This window comes from Salmo trutta, chromosome 29, assembly GCF_901001165.1.
Source record: "Salmo trutta chromosome 29, fSalTru1.1, whole genome shotgun sequence".
Taxonomy (NCBI): domain Eukaryota; kingdom Metazoa; phylum Chordata; class Actinopteri; order Salmoniformes; family Salmonidae; genus Salmo; species Salmo trutta.
This window is the reverse complement of record NC_042985.1, coordinates 1,949,766-1,968,090: the sequence shown is the minus strand read 5'-3', so window position 1 is coordinate 1,968,090 and position 18,325 is coordinate 1,949,766. Positions and strand designations below refer to the sequence as shown.

Sequence of the window (18,325 nt, the reverse complement as noted above, 5' to 3'; positions counted from 1 at the left end):
TGACATCGGGTACTGTAACCTCTACCCCTGAGGATTTGTGAGAATGAATTAGGTCCAGAAACTTGGGGACCTTTCTTGCATTTTGGAGCTGTTTCCAGTGGGGACTAATGCAGGACCTTTAAACAGGTAGGTATGTAGCTATATGTGGTTCTGGGAAGAGTTAGAGGACTGGTGAGGAAAGACAGCAGGGACAGAAGGAAAGTGACAGGGAGAGAGATAGCTAGCTAGATTTTTTTGTTCTATATTCTTAAACATTTTCACTCACTTTTCTAAATTAGACACTGAAGGATTTTGATGATCAGTTACTAAACCTAGGTACCTCTGCCGGACGGGATCAGTTTGACATGTCGCTAATACTGACTGTGTTAGACAAGCTGACGTACCTCCTGTCTTTAATTGCGTTTTGCGTCAGTGTATCTTATGGCTGGTTGAAATGAGACTAGATCATTCCTTTAATCTTAATTTGGGCCTGAGAATGATATGGTGTCAGCGTTTTCAATGGACTATTGCTTATTTCTGAGTTCAGTCCATTCTTTAAAGATGTTTTCCAGTGTGAGTTAATTAGGATGCTTTTATCCACATACGTTGGATATCTATCACCTCTGTGTAAGTCTCTGTTGAGTCTTCATTTGATAATAGAGCTCAAAGGGTTTTATTTGTGTCATTTCTATCAGTATTATATGAAAATATATTAGCATATTGTTTGTATCAACTCAGAGCGGTAGAATTGTCTTGAGATAAACTATCTGCAGTTTGAGCTCTGCATCATATCAAGACAATGGTGTTAATTACACAGAAGTAATTTTATCCATTAGATGAGTGTTTATGTATGATCTGACATCAGTTTAACCTCAGTGGCATTAAAGTTAAATGTGTTAATTACACAGAAGTAATTTTATCCCTGAGATGAGTGTTTATGTATGATCTGAGATCAGTTTTACCTTAGTGGCATTAAAGTTAAATGTGTTAATTACACAGAAGTAATTTTATCCCTGAGATGAGTGTTTATGTATGATCTGAGATCAGTTTTTACTCAGTGGCATTAAAGTAAAAGGTGTTAATTACACAGAAGTAAAACATTTTTTTTATACATTACATGAGTGTTTATGTATGATCTGAGATCAGTTTAACCTCATTGGCATTAAAGTTAAAGAATAAGGCATAACACTTTCTATGAAAGTACAGTGTTATGACACTGACTACATGTGTCCATGGAAACTCTTAAGCGTTTATAAAATGCTGTATGATTCTTCATTCTATGTGCAGGTGTGACCGGAGACAGTGAGCCAGACACCTGTGAGAGATCAACACCATGTCACTACAGCGGATGCTGAAGCTGCACTATGTGCTTGTACTGGTGCTGTGTGTGTCAGCCAGCGAAGACTTCGACTGGACCAAGAATGAACGCGGATCATTCTACTATGGCACTTTCCCAACTGGTAGGCTACCGTACAGGGAGAAATGCAGAAGTGACTGAATCATGTTAAAAAGGTCTAATACTAACAGCAAAACACAGTTATAAAAATATAATAGATGAGAAAGAGCACAAGAGAGGACGAGAGAGAAAGAGATTTTATAGCTATTACAGAAAATAGAAACGAAAGAGAGAGAGAAATTGTAACGTATTTTCTCCCATGAATGAAGAGTTCTTTTTTTTTTCCCCATTTTTTTATCTCCAATTTTGTGGTTTCCAATTGGTACTTACAGTCTTGTCTCATCGCTGCAACTCCCGTACGGACTCGGGAGAGGCGAAGGTCGAGAGCCGTGAGTCCTCCGAAACACAACCCAACCAAGCCGCACTGCTTCTTGACACAATGCCCATCCAACCCGGAAGCCTGCCGCACCAATGTGTTGGAGGAAACACCGTACACCTGGCGACCTGGTCAGCGTGCATTGCGCCCGTCCCGCCACAGGAGTCGCTAGTGCACGATGAGACAAGGATATCCCTGCCGGCCAAACCCTCTCTAACCCGGACGACGCTGGGCCAACTGTGCGCCGCCCCATGGGCCTCCCGGTCGAGGTTGGCTGTGACAGAGCCTGGACTCGAACCCAGAATCTCTGGTGGCACAGCTAACACTGCGATGCAGTGCCTTAGACCACTGCACCACTCGGGAGGCCCAGGAATGAAGAGTTCTTGCTAACCTTTATATCTCTCTGAAGGGTTTTCCTGGGGGGCTGGGGGCTCTGCATACCAGACAGAAGGAGCCTGGGACAAGGATGGCAAGGGGATGAGCATCTGGGACGTGTTCGCCCACAAGAAGGGAAAGATCTTCCTCAACGACACCGCAGACCACTCCTGCGAAGGATACTACAAATTCAAGGTGAATAGACTGAATAGACAGTAGACACATTATCCCCATGTAGTCAGAAGTAGTGCACTGCAAAGTGAATAAGGAGCCATTTGAGATTTGAACCATATGGCTCCGTCTCAATTGACACCCTTGACATGACATCGTCAATATCTTCCAGGATGACATCACCTTGATGAAGGACATGAAGTTTAACCACTATCGTTTCTCCATCTCCTGGCCAAGGATATTTCCCAATGGAATCAAAGGTAAATGCTCCGTACTTCATAGACCAGATTCTCCACTGAACATACTCCATAGACCAGATTATCCACTGAACATACTCCATAGACCAGATTCTCCACTGAACATACTTCATAGACCAGATTCTCCACTGAACATACTTCATAGACCAGATTCTCCACTGAACATACTTCATAGACCAGATTCTCCACTGAACATACTTCATAGACCAGATCCTCCACTGAACATACTTCATAGACCAGATTCTCCACTGAACATACTTCATAGACCAGATTCTCCACTGAACATACTTCATAGACCAGATTCTCCACTGAGCATACTTCATAGACCAGATTCTCCACTGAACATACTCCATAGACCAGATTCTCCACTGAATATACTTCATAGACCAGATTCTCCACTGAACATACTTCATAGACCAGATTCTCCACTGAACATACTTCATAGACCAGATTCTCCACTGAGCATACTTCATAGACCAGATTCTCCACTGAACATACTCCATAGACCAGATTCTCCACTAAACATACTTCATAGACCAGATTCTCCACTGAACATACTTCATAGACCAGATTCTCCACTGAGCATACTTCATAGACCAGATTCTCCACTGAACATACTTCATAGACCAGATTCTCCACTGAACATACTTCATAGACCAGATTCTCCACTGAGCATACTCCATAGACCAGATTCTCCACTAAACATACTTCATAGACCAGATTCTCCACTGAACATACTTCATAGACCAGATTCTCCACTGAGCATACTTCATAGACCAGATTCTCCACTGAACATACTTCATAGACCAGATTCTCCACTGAACATACTTCATAGACCAGATTCTCCACTGAGCATACTTCATAGACCAGATTCTCCACTGAACATACTTCACAGACCAGATTCTCCACTGAACATACTTCATAGACCAGATTCTCCACTGAGCATACTCCATAGACCAGATTCTCCACTGAACATACTTCATAGACCAGATTCTCCACTGAACATACTTCATAGACCAGATTCTCCACTGAGCATACTCCATAGACCAGATTCTCCACTAAACATACTTCATAGACCAGATTCTCCACTGAACATACTTCATAGACCAGATTCTCCACTGAGCATACTTCATAGACCAGATTCTCCACTGAACATACTTCATAGACCAGATTCTCCACTGAACATACTTCATAGACCAGATTCTCCACTGAGCATACTCCATAGACCAGATTCTCCACTAAACATACTTCATAGACCAGATTCTCCACTGAACATACTTCATAGACCAGATTCTCCACTGAACATACTTCATAGACCAGATTATCCACTGAGCATACTCCATAGACCAGATTCTCCACTAAACATACTTCATAGACCAGATTCTCCACTGAACATACTTCATAGACCAGATTCTCCACTGAGCATACTTCATAGACCAGATTCTCCACTGAACATACTTCATAGACCAGATTCTCCACTGAACATACTTCATAGACCAGATTCTCCACTGAGCATACTTCATAGACCAGATTCTCCACTGAACATACTTCATAGACCAGATTCTCCACTGAGCATACTTCATAGACCAGATTCTCCACTGAACATACTTCATAGACCAGATTCTCCACTGAACATACTTCATAGACCAGATTCTCCACTGAGCATACTCCATAGACCAGATTCTCCACTAAACATACTTCATAGACCAGATTCTCCACTGAACATACTTCATAGACCAGATTTTCCACTGAACATACTTCATAGACCAGATTCTCCACTGAGCATACTCCATAGACCAGATTCTTTCTGAACATACTTCATAGACCAGATTCTCCACTGAACATACTTCATAGACCAGATTCTCCACTGAGCATACTTCATAGACCAGATTCTCCACTGAACATACTTCATAGACCAGATTCTCCACTGAACATACTTCATAGACCAGATTCTCCACTGAGCATACTTCATAGACCAGATTCTCCACTGAACATACTTCACAGACCAGATTCTCCACTGAACATACTTCATAGACCAGATTCTCCACTGAGCATACTCCATAGACCAGATTCTCCACTGAACATACTTCATAGACCAGATTCTCCACTGAACATACTTCATAGACCAGATTCTCCACTGAGCATACTCCATAGACCAGATTCTCCACTAAATATACTTCATAGACCAGATTCTCCACTGAACATACTTCATAGACCAGATCCTCCACTGAGCATACTTCATAGACCAGATTCTCCACTGAACATACTTCATAGACCAGATTCTCCACTGAACATACTTCATAGACCAGATTCTCCACTGAGCATACTCCATAGACCAGATTCTCCACTAAACATACTTCATAGACCAGATTCTCCACTGAACATACTCCATAGACCAGATTCTCCACTAAACATACTTCATAGACCAGATTCTCCACTGAACATACTTCATAGACCAGATTCTCCACTGAGCATACTTCATAGACCAGATTCTCCACTGAACATACTTCATAGACCATATTCTCCACTGAGCATACTTCATAGACCAGATTCTCCACTGAACATACTTCATAGACCAGATTCTCCACTAAACATACTTCATAGACCAGATTCTCCACTGAACATACTTCATAGACCAGATTCTCCACTGAACATACTTCATAGACCAGATTCTCCACTGAACATACTTCATAGACCAGATTCTCCACTAAACATACTCCATAGACCAGATTCTCCACTGAGCATACTTCATAGACCAGATTCGCCACTGAACATACTTCATAGACCAGATTCTCCACTGAACATACTTCATAGACCAGATTCTCCACTGAACATACTTCATAGACCAGATTCTCCACTGAACATACATCATAGACCAGATTCTCCACTGAACATACCTTTAAGTCCAGGACAAAGCTTAATAATCTGTGTCCGGGAAACAGGCCCTATACGTTTTCGTGAATGTTATAGCTAATTTCAATGTTTCTTCTCCAGCTGATCACATCAATGAGAAGGGAATTAAATACTATGATGACCTGATCAACATGCTCCTGGACAATAACATCACACCAATAGTCACCCTGTACCACTGGGATCTGCCACAGGTGGGTACTGACTGACTGGGTACTGACTAACTGGGTACTGATTGACTGACTGGGTACTGACTGACTGACTGGGTACTGACTAACTGGGTACTGACTGACTGACTGGGTACTGACTGACTGGGTACTGGTTGACTGACTGGGTACAGACTAACTGGGTACTGATTGACTGACTGGGTACTGACTGACTGGATACTAACTGACTGGGTACTGACTAACTGGGTACTGACTGACTGGGTACTAACTGACTGACTGGGTACTAACTAACTGACTGGGTACTGACTAACTGGGTACTGACTGACTAACTGGGTACAGACTAACTGGGTACTGACTGACTGGGTACTGACTAACTGGGCACTGACTGACTGACTGGGTACTGACTAACTGGGTACTGACTGACTGGGTACTGACTGACTGGGTACTGACTGACTAACTGGGTACTGACTGGGTACTGACTGACTGGGTACTGACTGACTAACTGGGTACTGTCTGGGTACTAACTAACTGGGTACTGACTGACTAACTGGGTACTGACTGACTGGGTACTGACTAACTGGGCACTGACTGACTGACTGGGTACTGACTGACTGGGTACTGACTGACTGACTAACTGGGTACTGACTGACTGACTGGGTACTGACTGACTGACTGGGTACTGACTGACTAACTGGGTACTGACTGATTGGGTACTGACTAACTGGGTACTGACTGACTAACTGGGTACTGACTGACTGACTGGGTACTGACTGACTAACTGGGTACTGACTGACTGACTGGGTACTGACTGACTGGGTACTGACTGACTGGGTACTGACTGATTGACTGACTGGGTACTGACTGACTGGGCACTGACTGACTGACCGACTGGGTACTGACTGACTAACTGGGTACTGACTGACTAACTGGGTACTGACTGACTGGGTACTGACTAACTGGGTACTGACTGACTAACTGGGTACTGACTGACTGGGTACTGACTAACTGGGCACTGACTGACTGACTGACTGACTGGGTACTGACTGACTGACTGACTGGGTACTGACTAACTGGGTACTACTGACTTGGTACTGACTGACTGACTTGGTACTGCCTGACTGACTTGGTACTGACTGACTGACTGACTGATTGACTGACTGAGTACTGACTGACTGTATGCCAACCAGTAGTGAATCGCTATTAGCTTGCCGAACTAGCACATACAAAGCTACCGCTACACTGTTCAATGCAAAACATGACACCTTTTATTTATCCATATATTTACAGAATCTAGGTTGAAATAATGTTGTCAGTAATCTAACTCCATATCAATCCCAAATGAATGTAGACCTGAACTGTACTGCATTTGTATCAGTGGCTTTATAGAAAGAAGACAGTGGAGGGATGTTTCCTGTTATGATGATCCCAGATGACTAGTCTACTACAACACATTCCCTATCCATCACATGGTGTGACCTATAGTAACCTCTCTTCCCTGTTACCACCCAGGTCTGGTGTGACCTATAGTAACCTCTCTTCCCTGTTACCACCCAGGTCTGGTGTGACCTATAGTAACCTTCCTTCCCTGTTACCACCCAGGTCTGGTGTGACCTATAGTAACCTCTCTTCCCTGTTACTACCCAGGTCTGGTGTGACCTATAGTAACCTCTCTTCCCTGTTACCACCCAGGTCTGGTGTGACCTATAGTAACCTCTCTTCCCTGTTACCACCCAGGTCTGGTGTGACCTATAGTAACCTCTCTTCCCTGTTACTACCCAGGTCTGGTGTGACCTATAGTAACCTCTCTTCCCTGTTACCACCCAGGTCTGGTGTGACCTATAGTAACCTCTCTTCCCTGTTACCACCCAGGTCTGGTGTGACCTATAGTAACCTCTCTTCCCTGTTACCACCCAGGTCTGGTGTGACCTATAGTAACCTCTCTTCCCTGTTACCACCCAGGTCTGGTGTGACCTATAGTAACCTTCCTTCCCTGTTACCACCCAGGTCTGGTGTGACCTATAGTAACCTCTCTTCCCTGTTACCACCCAGGTCTGGTGTGACCTATAGTAACCTCTCTTCCCTGTTACCACCCAGGTCTGGTGTGACCTATAGTAACCTCTCTTCCCTGTTACCACCCAGGTCTGGTGTGACCTATAGTAACCTTCCTTCCCTGTTACCACCCAGGTCTGGTGTGACCTATAGTAACCTTCCTTCCCTGTTACCACCCAGGTCTGGTGTGACCTATAGTAATCTCGCTTCCCTGTTACCACCCAGGTCTGGTGTGACCTATAGTAACCTTCCTTCCCTGTTACCACCCAGGTCTGGTGTGACCTATAGTAACCTTCCTTCCCTGTTACCACCCAGGTCTGGTGTGACCTATAGTAACCTCTCTTCCCTGTTACCACCCAGGTCTTACAGGAGAAGTACGGTGGATGGCAGAACGTCAGCATGGTGAACTATTTCAACGACTTTGCCAACTTATGCTTTGAGCGTTTTGGTGACAGAGTCAAATACTGGGTCACCTTCAACAACCCATGGGTAAGACAATACATTATCCATAATACATAACACATTATACATTATCCATAATACATAACACATTATACTTAATACTTTACACATAATACATTACCTTAACCCATTATCCATAACACATTATCCATAATACATTATCCATATACATTACCTTAACCCATTATCCATAACGCATTATCCATAATACATTATCCATATACATTACCATAACCCATTATCCATAATGCATTGTCACAACACATTATCATAACCCATTATCCATAATACATGATCCATAACACATGATCCATAACACATTATACATGATACATTATCATAACCCATTATCCATAACACATGATCCATAATACATTATTCATAATACATTATCATAACCCATTATCCAAAATACATTATACATAACACATTATCCATAACACATTATCCATAATACATTATCATAACCCATTATCCATAATACATTATCCATAATACATTATCACAACACATTGTCCATAACACATTATCCGATGGACACACAGGCTATGTTCCAAATGACACCCTATTCCCCATATAGTGCACTAATGTTTACCTGGGCCCATAGAACTCTGGTCAAAAGTAGTGCACTATAAAGGGAATAGGGAGCCAGGGCTCATAGGACTCTGATCAAAAGTAGCACACTATGTAGGGGATAGGCTGCCATTTGGGAGACACCCAGTATATGAACCATAATCCTCCAGGAGACTACTGTAGGTTAGCTTCACCATGAACCAGACCCAAATGCATGTGTCAAATAATTTCAAATAGGCTTAAGTATTTCAAACCATTTGACACAATGTATTTTGACTCAGGACTTCCATAAACATCATATTTGATAAGTCTTAGTGTACAGTAATGCAGTGTGCTGTATCTGTGTTTGTAGTCTATTACTGTGGAGGACTATGAGTCTGTGTTTATAGTCTAGTGCTAGTGAGGACTATGAGACTGTAGTCTAGTGCTGTGGAGGACTATGAGACTGTAGTCTAGTGCTGGGGAGGACTATGAGACTGTAGTCTAGTGCTGGGGAGGACTATGTGAATGTGTTTGTAGTCTAGTGCTATGGAGGACTATGAGACTGTGTTTACAGTCTAGTGCTAGTGAGGACTATTAGACTGTAGTCTAGTGATGGGGAGGACTATGAGACTGTAGTCTAGTGATGGGGAGGACTATGAGACTGTAGTCTAGTGCTAGTGAGGACTATGAGACTGTAGTCTAGTGCTGGGAGGACTATGAGACTGTAGTCTAGTGCTGGGGAGGACTATGAGACTGTAGTCTAGTGCTGTGGAGGACTATGAGACTGTAGTCTAGTGCTGGGGAGGACTATGAGACTGTAGTCTAGTGCTGGGGAGGACTATGTGAATGTGTTTGTAGTCTAGTGCTGTGGAGGACTATGAGACTGTGTTTATAGTCTAGTGCTGTGGAGGACTATGAGACTGTAGTCTAGTGATGGGGAGGACTATGAGACTGTAGTCTAGTGATGGGGAGGACTATGAGACTGTAGTCTAGTGCTAGTGAGGACTATGAGACTGTAGTCTAGTGCTGGGAGGACTATGAGACTGTAGTCTAGTGCTGGGGAGGACTATGAGACTGTAGTCTAGTGATGGGGAGGACTATGAGACTGTGTTTGTAGTCTAGTGCTGTGGAGGACTATGAGACTGTGTTTGTAGTCTAGTGCTGTGGAGGACTATGAGACTGTAGTCTAGTGCTGGGGAGGACTATGAGACTGTGTTTGTAGTCTAGTGCTGTGGAGGACTATGAGACTGTGTTTGTAGTCTAGTGCTAGTGAGGACTATGAGACTGTGTTTGTAGTCTAGTGCTGTGGAGGACTATGAGACTATGTTTATAGTCTAGTGCTAGTGAGGACTATTAGACTGTGTTTATAGTCTAGTGCTGTGGAGGACTATGAGACTGTGTTTGTAGTCTAGTGCTGTGGAGGACTATGAGACTGTAGTCTAGTGCTGGGGAGGACTATGAGACTGTGTTTATAGTCTAGTGCTGGGGAGGACTATGAGACTGTAGTCTAGTGCTGTGGAGGACTATGAGACTGTGTTTGTAGTCTAGTGCTGTGGAGGACTATGAGACTGTGTTTGTAGTCTAGTGCTGTGGAGGACTATGAGACTGTAGTCTAGTGCTGTGGAGGACTATGAGACTGTAGTCTAGTGCTGGGGAGGACTATGAGACTGTAGTCTAGTGCTGGGGAGGACTATGAGACTGTAGTCTAGTGCTAGTGAGGACTATGAGACTGTAGTCTAGTGCTGGGAGGACTATGAGACTGTAGTCTAGTGCTGGGGAGGACTATGAGACTGTAGTCTAGTGATGGGGAGGACTATGAGACTGTGTTTGTAGTCTAGTGCTGTGGAGGACTATGAGACTGTGTTTGTAGTCTAGTGCTGTGGAGGACTATGAGACTGTAGTCTAGTGCTGGGGAGGACTATGAGACTGTGTTTGTAGTCTAGTGCTGTGGAGGACTATGAGACTGTGTTTGTAGTCTAGTGCTAGTGAGGACTATGAGACTGTGTTTGTAGTCTAGTGCTGTGGAGGACTATGAGACTATGTTTATAGTCTAGTGCTAGTGAGGACTATTAGACTGTGTTTATAGTCTAGTGCTGTGGAGGACTATGAGACTGTGTTTGTAGTCTAGTGCTGTGGAGGACTATGAGACTGTAGTCTAGTGCTGGGGAGGACTATGAGACTGTGTTTATAGTCTAGTGCTGGGGAGGACTATGAGACTGTAGTCTAGTGCTGTGGAGGACTATGAGACTGTGTTTGTAGTCTAGTGCTGTGGAGGACTATGAGACTGTGTTTGTAGTCTAGTGCTGTGGAGGACTATGAGACTGTAGTCTAGTGCTGTGGAGGACTATGAGACTGTAGTCTAGTGCTGTGGAGGACTATGAGACTGTAGTCTAGTGCTGGGGAGGACTATGAGACTGTGTTTATAGTCTAGTGCTGTGGAGGGCTATGAGACTGTAGTCTAGTGCTGTGGAGGACTATGAGACTGTGTTTGTAGTCTAGTGCTGTGGAGGGCTATGAAACTGGAGAACATGCACCTGGACTGAAGCTGAGGGGCACTGGGGCCTACAAAGCTGCCCACCACATTATCAAGGTAATCACTAATTGTTTATAATATTTAATATTGTCTGTAATCTAATTCCAATATATAGGCCTAGTGTACTGTCTGTCCCCTGATACAGAATAATATATCACTTGAACAGGCACATGCTAAGGTTTGGCACACCTATGACACTCAATGGAGAAGCAAACAGAAAGGCTTGGTTGGGATCTCGTTGTTGGCAGACTGGGGGGAGCCAGTGGACATCACCAACCAGAGAGACATCGAGGCAGCAGAGAGATATGTCCAGTTCTACATGGGCTGGTTCGCTACACCCATCTTCAACGGGGACTACCCTCAGGTCATGAAAGACTACATAGGTAAGTCCTGTATTGTCACAGCTAGGTGTTCCATTTCCACAAACAACCCACAGGTTTTAAATGAAGCTTGCCCGCTCGGCTGAGGCTAGTATTGTTCAGACCAGGCTAGTAGAAAATGGACTCAATTAGCCCACCGTCTTTTGAAATATTGAATGGCACAGATTATAGACCCGGGATAGATAAACAATGGTGGCTTACACTCCAAAAGGGTTCTTCAGCTGTCCCCATAGGAGAACCCTTTTTGGTTCCAAGTAGAACTCTTTTGTGTTCCATGTAGGAAAGGGTTTTACATGGAAAGGGTTTTACATGGAACCCAAAATGGTTCTTCAAAGAGTTCTCATATGGGGACAGCCAAAGAACCATTTTAGGTTCTCGATTTTTTTCTGCGTGTACTTGCCTGGCTGGCCAGTGTCCAAAATCCCAGCCTATATGTAACAGGACATAGAAACGTATTTGTGTCACTGTCACAGCTGATGTCTCTTTCCACACAGACAAGATGAGTGCCCAGGAGGGTCTGGGTAGCTCTTCCCTCCCTGTCTTCTCCTCCCACTGTCAGGGTTAAGGGTTAGAGGTCAAAGGTCATAGTGTAATCTGGTCTCTCTCTCTCTGGTCTCCAGGTAGGAAGAGTGCCCAGCAGGGTCTAGGAACCTCCCGTCTCCCTGTCTTCTCTTCCCAGGAGAAGAGTTACATCAAGGGCACCTGTGACTTCCTGGGTATTGGCCACTTCACCACGCGCTATATCACCCAGAAGAACTACCCGTCTGGTCGCGGGAACAGCTACTTCACCGACCGTGACCTGGTGGAGCTGGTGGACCCTCGCTGGCCCGACCCCGGCTCTGAGTGGCTCTACTCTGTCCCCTGGGGATTCAGACGCCTGCTTAACTTCGTCAAGGTATAATACACATGACTGTTAGTGTGGGCAGGTCCTACCAGCCAGACTTGGGTTAAATACATGATGTATTTGGTCAAATACAGTATGTTAACAACTTTCCACTACTTCCAGGTGGGTTTGGAGGTGTGCTTGATTCAGTGTGGAGTATGAACTTTATTTTACTTTATGCATTTGACCCCGATCTGCTAAAACATTCACACCTTCTTCCTTGTTTGACACAAACTCCCTCACCACCCTGTCTCCCTGTCTCCTCCCCACCCTGTCTCCCTGTCTCCTCTCCACCCTGTCTCCCTGTCTCCTCCCCACCCTGTCTCCCTGTCTCCTCCCCACCCTGTCTCCCTGTCTCCTCCCCACCCCGTCTCCCTGTCTCCTCCCCACCCCGTCTCCCTGTCTCCTCCCCACCCTGTCTCCCTGTCTCCTCCCGACCCTGTCTCCTCCCGACCCTGTCTCCTCCCCACCCCGTCTCCCTGTCTCCTCCCGACCCTGTCTCCCTGTCTCCTCCCCACCCCGTCTCCCTGTCTCCTCCCCACCCTGTCTCCCTGTCTCCTCCCCACCCTGACTCCCTGTCTCCTCCCCACCCTGTCTCGCTGTCTCCTCCCCACCCTGTCTCCCTGTCTCCTCCCCACCCTGTCTCCCTGTCTCCTCCCCACCCTGTCTCCCTGTCTCCTCCCGACCCTGTCTCCCTGTCTCCTCCCCACCCTGTTTCCCTGTCTCCTCCCCACCCTGTCTCCCTGTCTCCTCCCCACCCTGTTTCCCTGTCTCCTCCCCACCCTGTCTCCCTGTCTCCTACCCACCCTGTCTCCCTGTCTCCTCCCCACCCTGTCTCCTCCCCACCCTGTCTCCCTGTCTCCTCCCCACCCTGTCTCCCTGTCTCCTCCCGACCCTGTCTCCCTGTCTCCTCCCCACCCTGTCTCCCTGTCTCCTCCCCACCCTGTCTCCCTGTCTCCTCCCCACCCTGTCTCCCTGTCTCCTCCCCACCCTGTCTCCCTGTCTCCTCCCGACCCTGTCTCCCTGTCTCCTCCCCACCCTGTCTCCCTGTCTCCTCCCCACCCTGTCTCCCTGTCTCCTCCCCACCCTGTCTCCCTGTCTCCTCCCGACCCTGTCTCCCTGTCTCCTCCCCCACCCTGTCTCCCTGTCTCCTCCCCACCCTGTCTCCCTGTCTCCTCCCCACCCTGTCTCCCTGTCTCCTCCACACCCTGTCACCCTGTCTCCTCCACACCCTGTCTCCCTGTCTCCTCCCCACCCTGTCTCCCTGTCTCCTCCACACCCTGTCTCCCTGTCTCCTCCCCACCCTGTCTCCCTGTCTCCTCCCCACCCTGTCTCCCTGTCTCCTCCCGACCCTGTCTCCCTGTCTCCTCTCCACCCTGTCTCCCTGTCTCCTCCCCACCCTGTCTCCCTGTCTCCTCCCCACCCTGTCTCCCTGTCTCCTCCCCACCTTGTCTCCCTGTCTCCTCCCCACCCTGTCTCCCTGTTTCCTCCCCACCCTGTCTCCCTGTCTCCTCCCCACCCTGTCTCCCTGTCTCCTCCCGACCCTGTCTCCATGTCTCCTCCCGACCCTGTCTCCCTGTCTCCTCTCCACCCTGTCTCCCTGTCTCCTCCCCACCCTGTCTCCCTGTCTCCTCCCCAACCCGGTCTCCCTGTCTCCTCCCCACCCTGTCTCCCTGTCTCCTCCCCACCCTGTCTCCCTGTCTCCTCCCCACCCTGTCTCCTCCCCACCCTGTCTCCTCCCCACCCTGTCTCCCTGTCTCCTCCCACCCTGTCTCCCTGTCTCCTCTCCGACCCTGTCTCCCTGTCTCCTCCCGACCCTGTCTCCCTGTCTCCTCCCCACCCTGTCTCCCTGTCTCCTCCCCACCCTGTCTCCCTGTCTCCTCCCCACCCTGTCTCCCTGTCTCCTCCCCACCCTGTCTCCCTGTCTCCTCCACACCCTGTCACCCTGTCTCCTCCACACCCTGTCTCCCTGTCTCCTCCCCACCCTGTCTCCCTGTCTCCTCCCCACCCTGTCTCCCTGTCTCCTCCCGACCCTGTCTCCCTGTCTCCTCTCCACCCTGTCTCCTGTCTCCTCCCCACCCTGTCTCCCTGTCTCCTCCCCACCCTGTCTCCCTGTCTCCTCCCCACCCTGTCTCCCTGTCTCCTCCCCACCCTGTCTCCCTGTCTCCTCCCCACCCTGTCTCCCTGTTTCCTCCCCACCCTGTCTCCCTGTCTCCTCCCCACCCTGTCTCCCTGTCTCCTCCCGACCCTGTCTCCATGTCTCCTCCCGACCCTGTCTCCCTGTCTCCTCCCCACCCTGTCTCCCTGTCTCCTCCCCACCCTGTCTCCCTGTCTCCTCCCCACCCTGTCTCCCTGTCTCCTCCCCACCCTGTCTCCCTGTCTCCTCCCCTCCCCACCCTGTCTCACTGTCTCCTCCCCACCCTGTCTCCCTGTCTCCTCCCCACCCTGTCTCACTGTCTCCTCCCCACCCTGTCTCCTCCCCACCCTGTCTCCCTGTCTCCTCCCCACCCTGTCTCCCTGTCTCCTCCCGACCCTGTCTCCCTGTCTCCTCCCTACCCTGTCTCCATGTCTCCTCCCCACCCTGTCTCCTCCCCACCCTGTCTCCCTGTCTCCTCCCCACCCTGTCTCCTCCCCACCCTGTCTCCTCCCCACCCTGTCTCCCTGTCTCCTCCCCACCCTGTCTCCCTGTCTCCTCCCCACCCTGTCTCCTCCCGACCCTGTCTCCCTGTCTCCTCCCCACCCTGTCTCCCTGTCTCCTCCCCACCCTGTCTCCCTGTCTCCTCCCGACCCTGTCTCCTCCCCACCCTGTCTCCCTGTCTCCTCCCCACCCTGTCTCCCTGTCTCTCCACTAGACCCAGTATGGGAACCCCATGATCTACGTGACAGAGAATGGGGTGTCAGAGAAGGTGCAGAGGTGCACAGACCTGTGTGATGATTGGAGGATGCAATACTTCAAGGATTACATCAATGAGATGCTCAAGGGTGAGGAACCTATCAGAGGAAATAACATCATCTTAATATTACCTTGAAGAAAGGTTTAGTAGAGAAAATAATCTAATATTATAGAGGTTTAGTAAAACATTTGTTTTTCTTTATAACAAGCAATTGTTTTAGTGAACTGGTATAATTTTAGGACAAAACATGTGTTTTGAGTGTGTTTGAAGTTTCACTGTCTACTCTATTGATACTGGGCAAATGAACTCCTATAGCTGTATGTCCTACTGGGCAAATGAACTCCTATAGCGCCCTCTGTTGGTCTTTTCTCCACATGACAGCCCTTAAGGACGGAGTGAACGTGAAGGGTTACACAGCCTGGTCGCTGCTGGACAAGTTTGAGTGGGACGAAGGCTTCTCTGAGAGGTTTGGCCTGTTCTACGTGGACTTCCTCAACAAGAATAAACCACGTTACCCAAAAGCCTCTGTTCAGTACTACAAACGCATCATCAGCTCCAATGGATTCCCCAACCAGAGAGAGGTACAGTCAGTCACAGACACCTTGTACACACCTGATACAGGCCTATTCTATTTGGTTCAGAGCAGTTTAAGTTTTCCACTGTGCTGTTTTGTGACAGACTTTTTTTAATGGGTTGTATTAATACATATTGATTGGTTGGTTAGTTGGTTAATTAATACATGTATTTTGATGGTCTCTCTACAGGTGGAGAGCTGGAAAAGGAAAGCAACAGAGACGTGCTCCTCCAGTAACCAGCTGCTAGCTGCAGGTCAGTACAGAAGACTACACTACACTACACCCCAACACAGACAGACCCCAACACAGACAGACCCCAACACAGACAGACCACAACACCCCCAGACCCCAACACCACCAGACCCCAACACAGACAGACCCCAACACCACCAGACCCCAACACAGACAGACCCCAACACCACCAAACCCCAACGCCCTCAGACCCCAACACAGACAGACCCCAACACCACCATACCCCAACACAGACAGACCCCAACTCCACCAGACCCCAACACCACCAGACCCCAACACCCCAGACCCCAACACAGACAGACCCCAACACCCCCAGACCCCAACACTACCAGACCCCAACACCACCAGACCCCAACACAGACAGACCCCAACACCCCCAGACCCCAACACAGACAGACCCCAACACTACCAGACCCCAACACCACCAGACCCCAACACCACCAGACCCCAACACAGACAGACCCCAACACCACCAGACCCCAACACAGACAGACCCCAACACTACCAGACCCCAACACCACCAGACCCCAACACCACCAGACCCCAACACAGACAGACCCCAACACCACCAGACCCCAACACAGACAGACCCCAACACAGACAGACCCCAACACTACCAGACCCCAACACCACCAGACCCCAACACAGACAGACCCCAACACCACCAGACCCCAACACCACCAGACCCCAACACCACCAGACCCCAACTCCACCAGACCCCAACACAGACAGACCCCAACACAGACAGACCCCAACACCACCAGACCCCTGGCTCAAAGACATCATGGCAAAGACTTTCCAATACTTGAGCTGCAATTTACTTGATTTAGTAAGCCCCAGTACAATGGACTTAATAGAATAGTCCCAAAAATGAAAACTACAACCTAAATCATGCACATACTTTAAAACTTGAACTATTTGAAAATATTTTACATAATGTATGTCACTCAGCTCCAACAACTTCAGCATGCAGGGACATTGGGCTGAATCTGTCTGCCAGGGCAAACAAAGGAACATTCTGACTCTAATTGGCACTTTTCAACAAACAGTTGAACTACTGATAGTTGAACAACAAAACTACATGGGAAGACATTCTCTAACAGGACCTTTCTTTGTTTGCCCCTCCAGCTAGAAGAAAGTCCCAGCAGGACAATAAGGAACAGGCAGGGATGCCAAAGGTTTGGCCAGTGCATGATGAAGTTTAGGTAGGCCTACTTAGGACTCCATTACTTCTTTCGATTGACTGACTGGTGTGTAGCAGACCTGGCTAGGAAATACATTCACCAAATACTTTTCAAATCATTTAAAGTATTGCATTTGAGTTGTGGTTGATTTAGCACTTATCGGACTATTCGCCATTTGCTGCTGAGTACATTTCTGCTAGTAGTGCAAAGTGGTGTAGTCATCTATGTGTTATTATTTTAAAAAATGGAGCCTCTGTTTGCTGTTTAGGGTGTAGGCCGGGTTACTGTTAGGGTTTTATAAAACATTTAATTAATTTATTGTGTTCAATGATTATTCCAGATCCGTTGACCAGCCACATGGAGATGGTAACAGAGATCGTGGTTCCTACAGTCTGTACTCTCTGTATTCTCCTGGCTGCTGTCTTCCTCATGTTCCTGCTGCGTGGACGCTTCTAGAACACTGCTGTCTTCCTCATGTTCCTGCTGCGTGGACGCTTCTAGAACACTGCTGTCTTCCTCATGTTCCTGATGTTCCTGCTGCGTGGACGCTTCTAGAACACTGCTGTCTTCCTCATGTTCCTGCTGCGTGGACGCTTCTAGAACACTGCTGTCTTCCTCATGTTCCTGCTGCGTGGACGCTTCTAGAACACTGCTGTCTTCCTCATGTTCCTGCTGCGTGGACGCTTCTAGAACACTGCTGTCTTCCTCATGTTCCTGCTGCGTGGACGCTTCTAGAACACTGCTGTCTTCCTCATGTTCCTGCTGCGTGGACGCTTCTAGAACACTGCTGTCTTCCTCATGTTCCTGCTGCGTGGACGCTTCTAGAACACTGCTGTCTTCCTCATGTTCCTGCTGCGTGGACGCTTCTAGAACACTGCTGTCTTCCTCATGTTCCTGCTGCGTGGACGCTTCTAGAACACTGCTGTC

The 18,325-nt window shown here is 47.8% G+C and overlaps 1 protein-coding gene across 5 annotated transcripts; it reads left to right on the top strand.

The window, feature by feature from the left end:
- Window positions 1-18,022, top strand: LOC115166748 (lactase-like protein). 5 transcript variants are annotated; one of them, XM_029720521.1, is made up of 14 exons: window positions 1-126; window positions 1,267-1,439; window positions 2,161-2,321; window positions 2,470-2,557; window positions 5,549-5,658; window positions 8,041-8,169; window positions 11,192-11,287; window positions 11,397-11,613; window positions 12,231-12,505; window positions 15,346-15,475; window positions 15,769-15,968; window positions 16,152-16,215; window positions 17,739-17,829; window positions 17,929-18,022. In XM_029720521.1, the coding sequence occupies exons 2-14, from the start codon at window positions 1,313-1,315 to the stop codon at window positions 17,951-17,953; spliced, it is 1,713 nt and encodes a 570-aa protein (XP_029576381.1). In that variant the 5' UTR covers window positions 1-126; window positions 1,267-1,312; the 3' UTR covers window positions 17,954-18,022. The 5 variants fall into 5 exon arrangements, with proteins under 5 accessions (XP_029576381.1, XP_029576382.1, XP_029576378.1 ...); XM_029720522.1 differs by lacking the exon at window positions 17,929-18,022 and adding an exon at window positions 17,343-17,419 and having other exon boundaries at window positions 17,739-17,802; XM_029720518.1 differs by having other exon boundaries at window positions 17,739-17,986.
- Window positions 18,023-18,325: the final 303 nt, after the last annotated feature.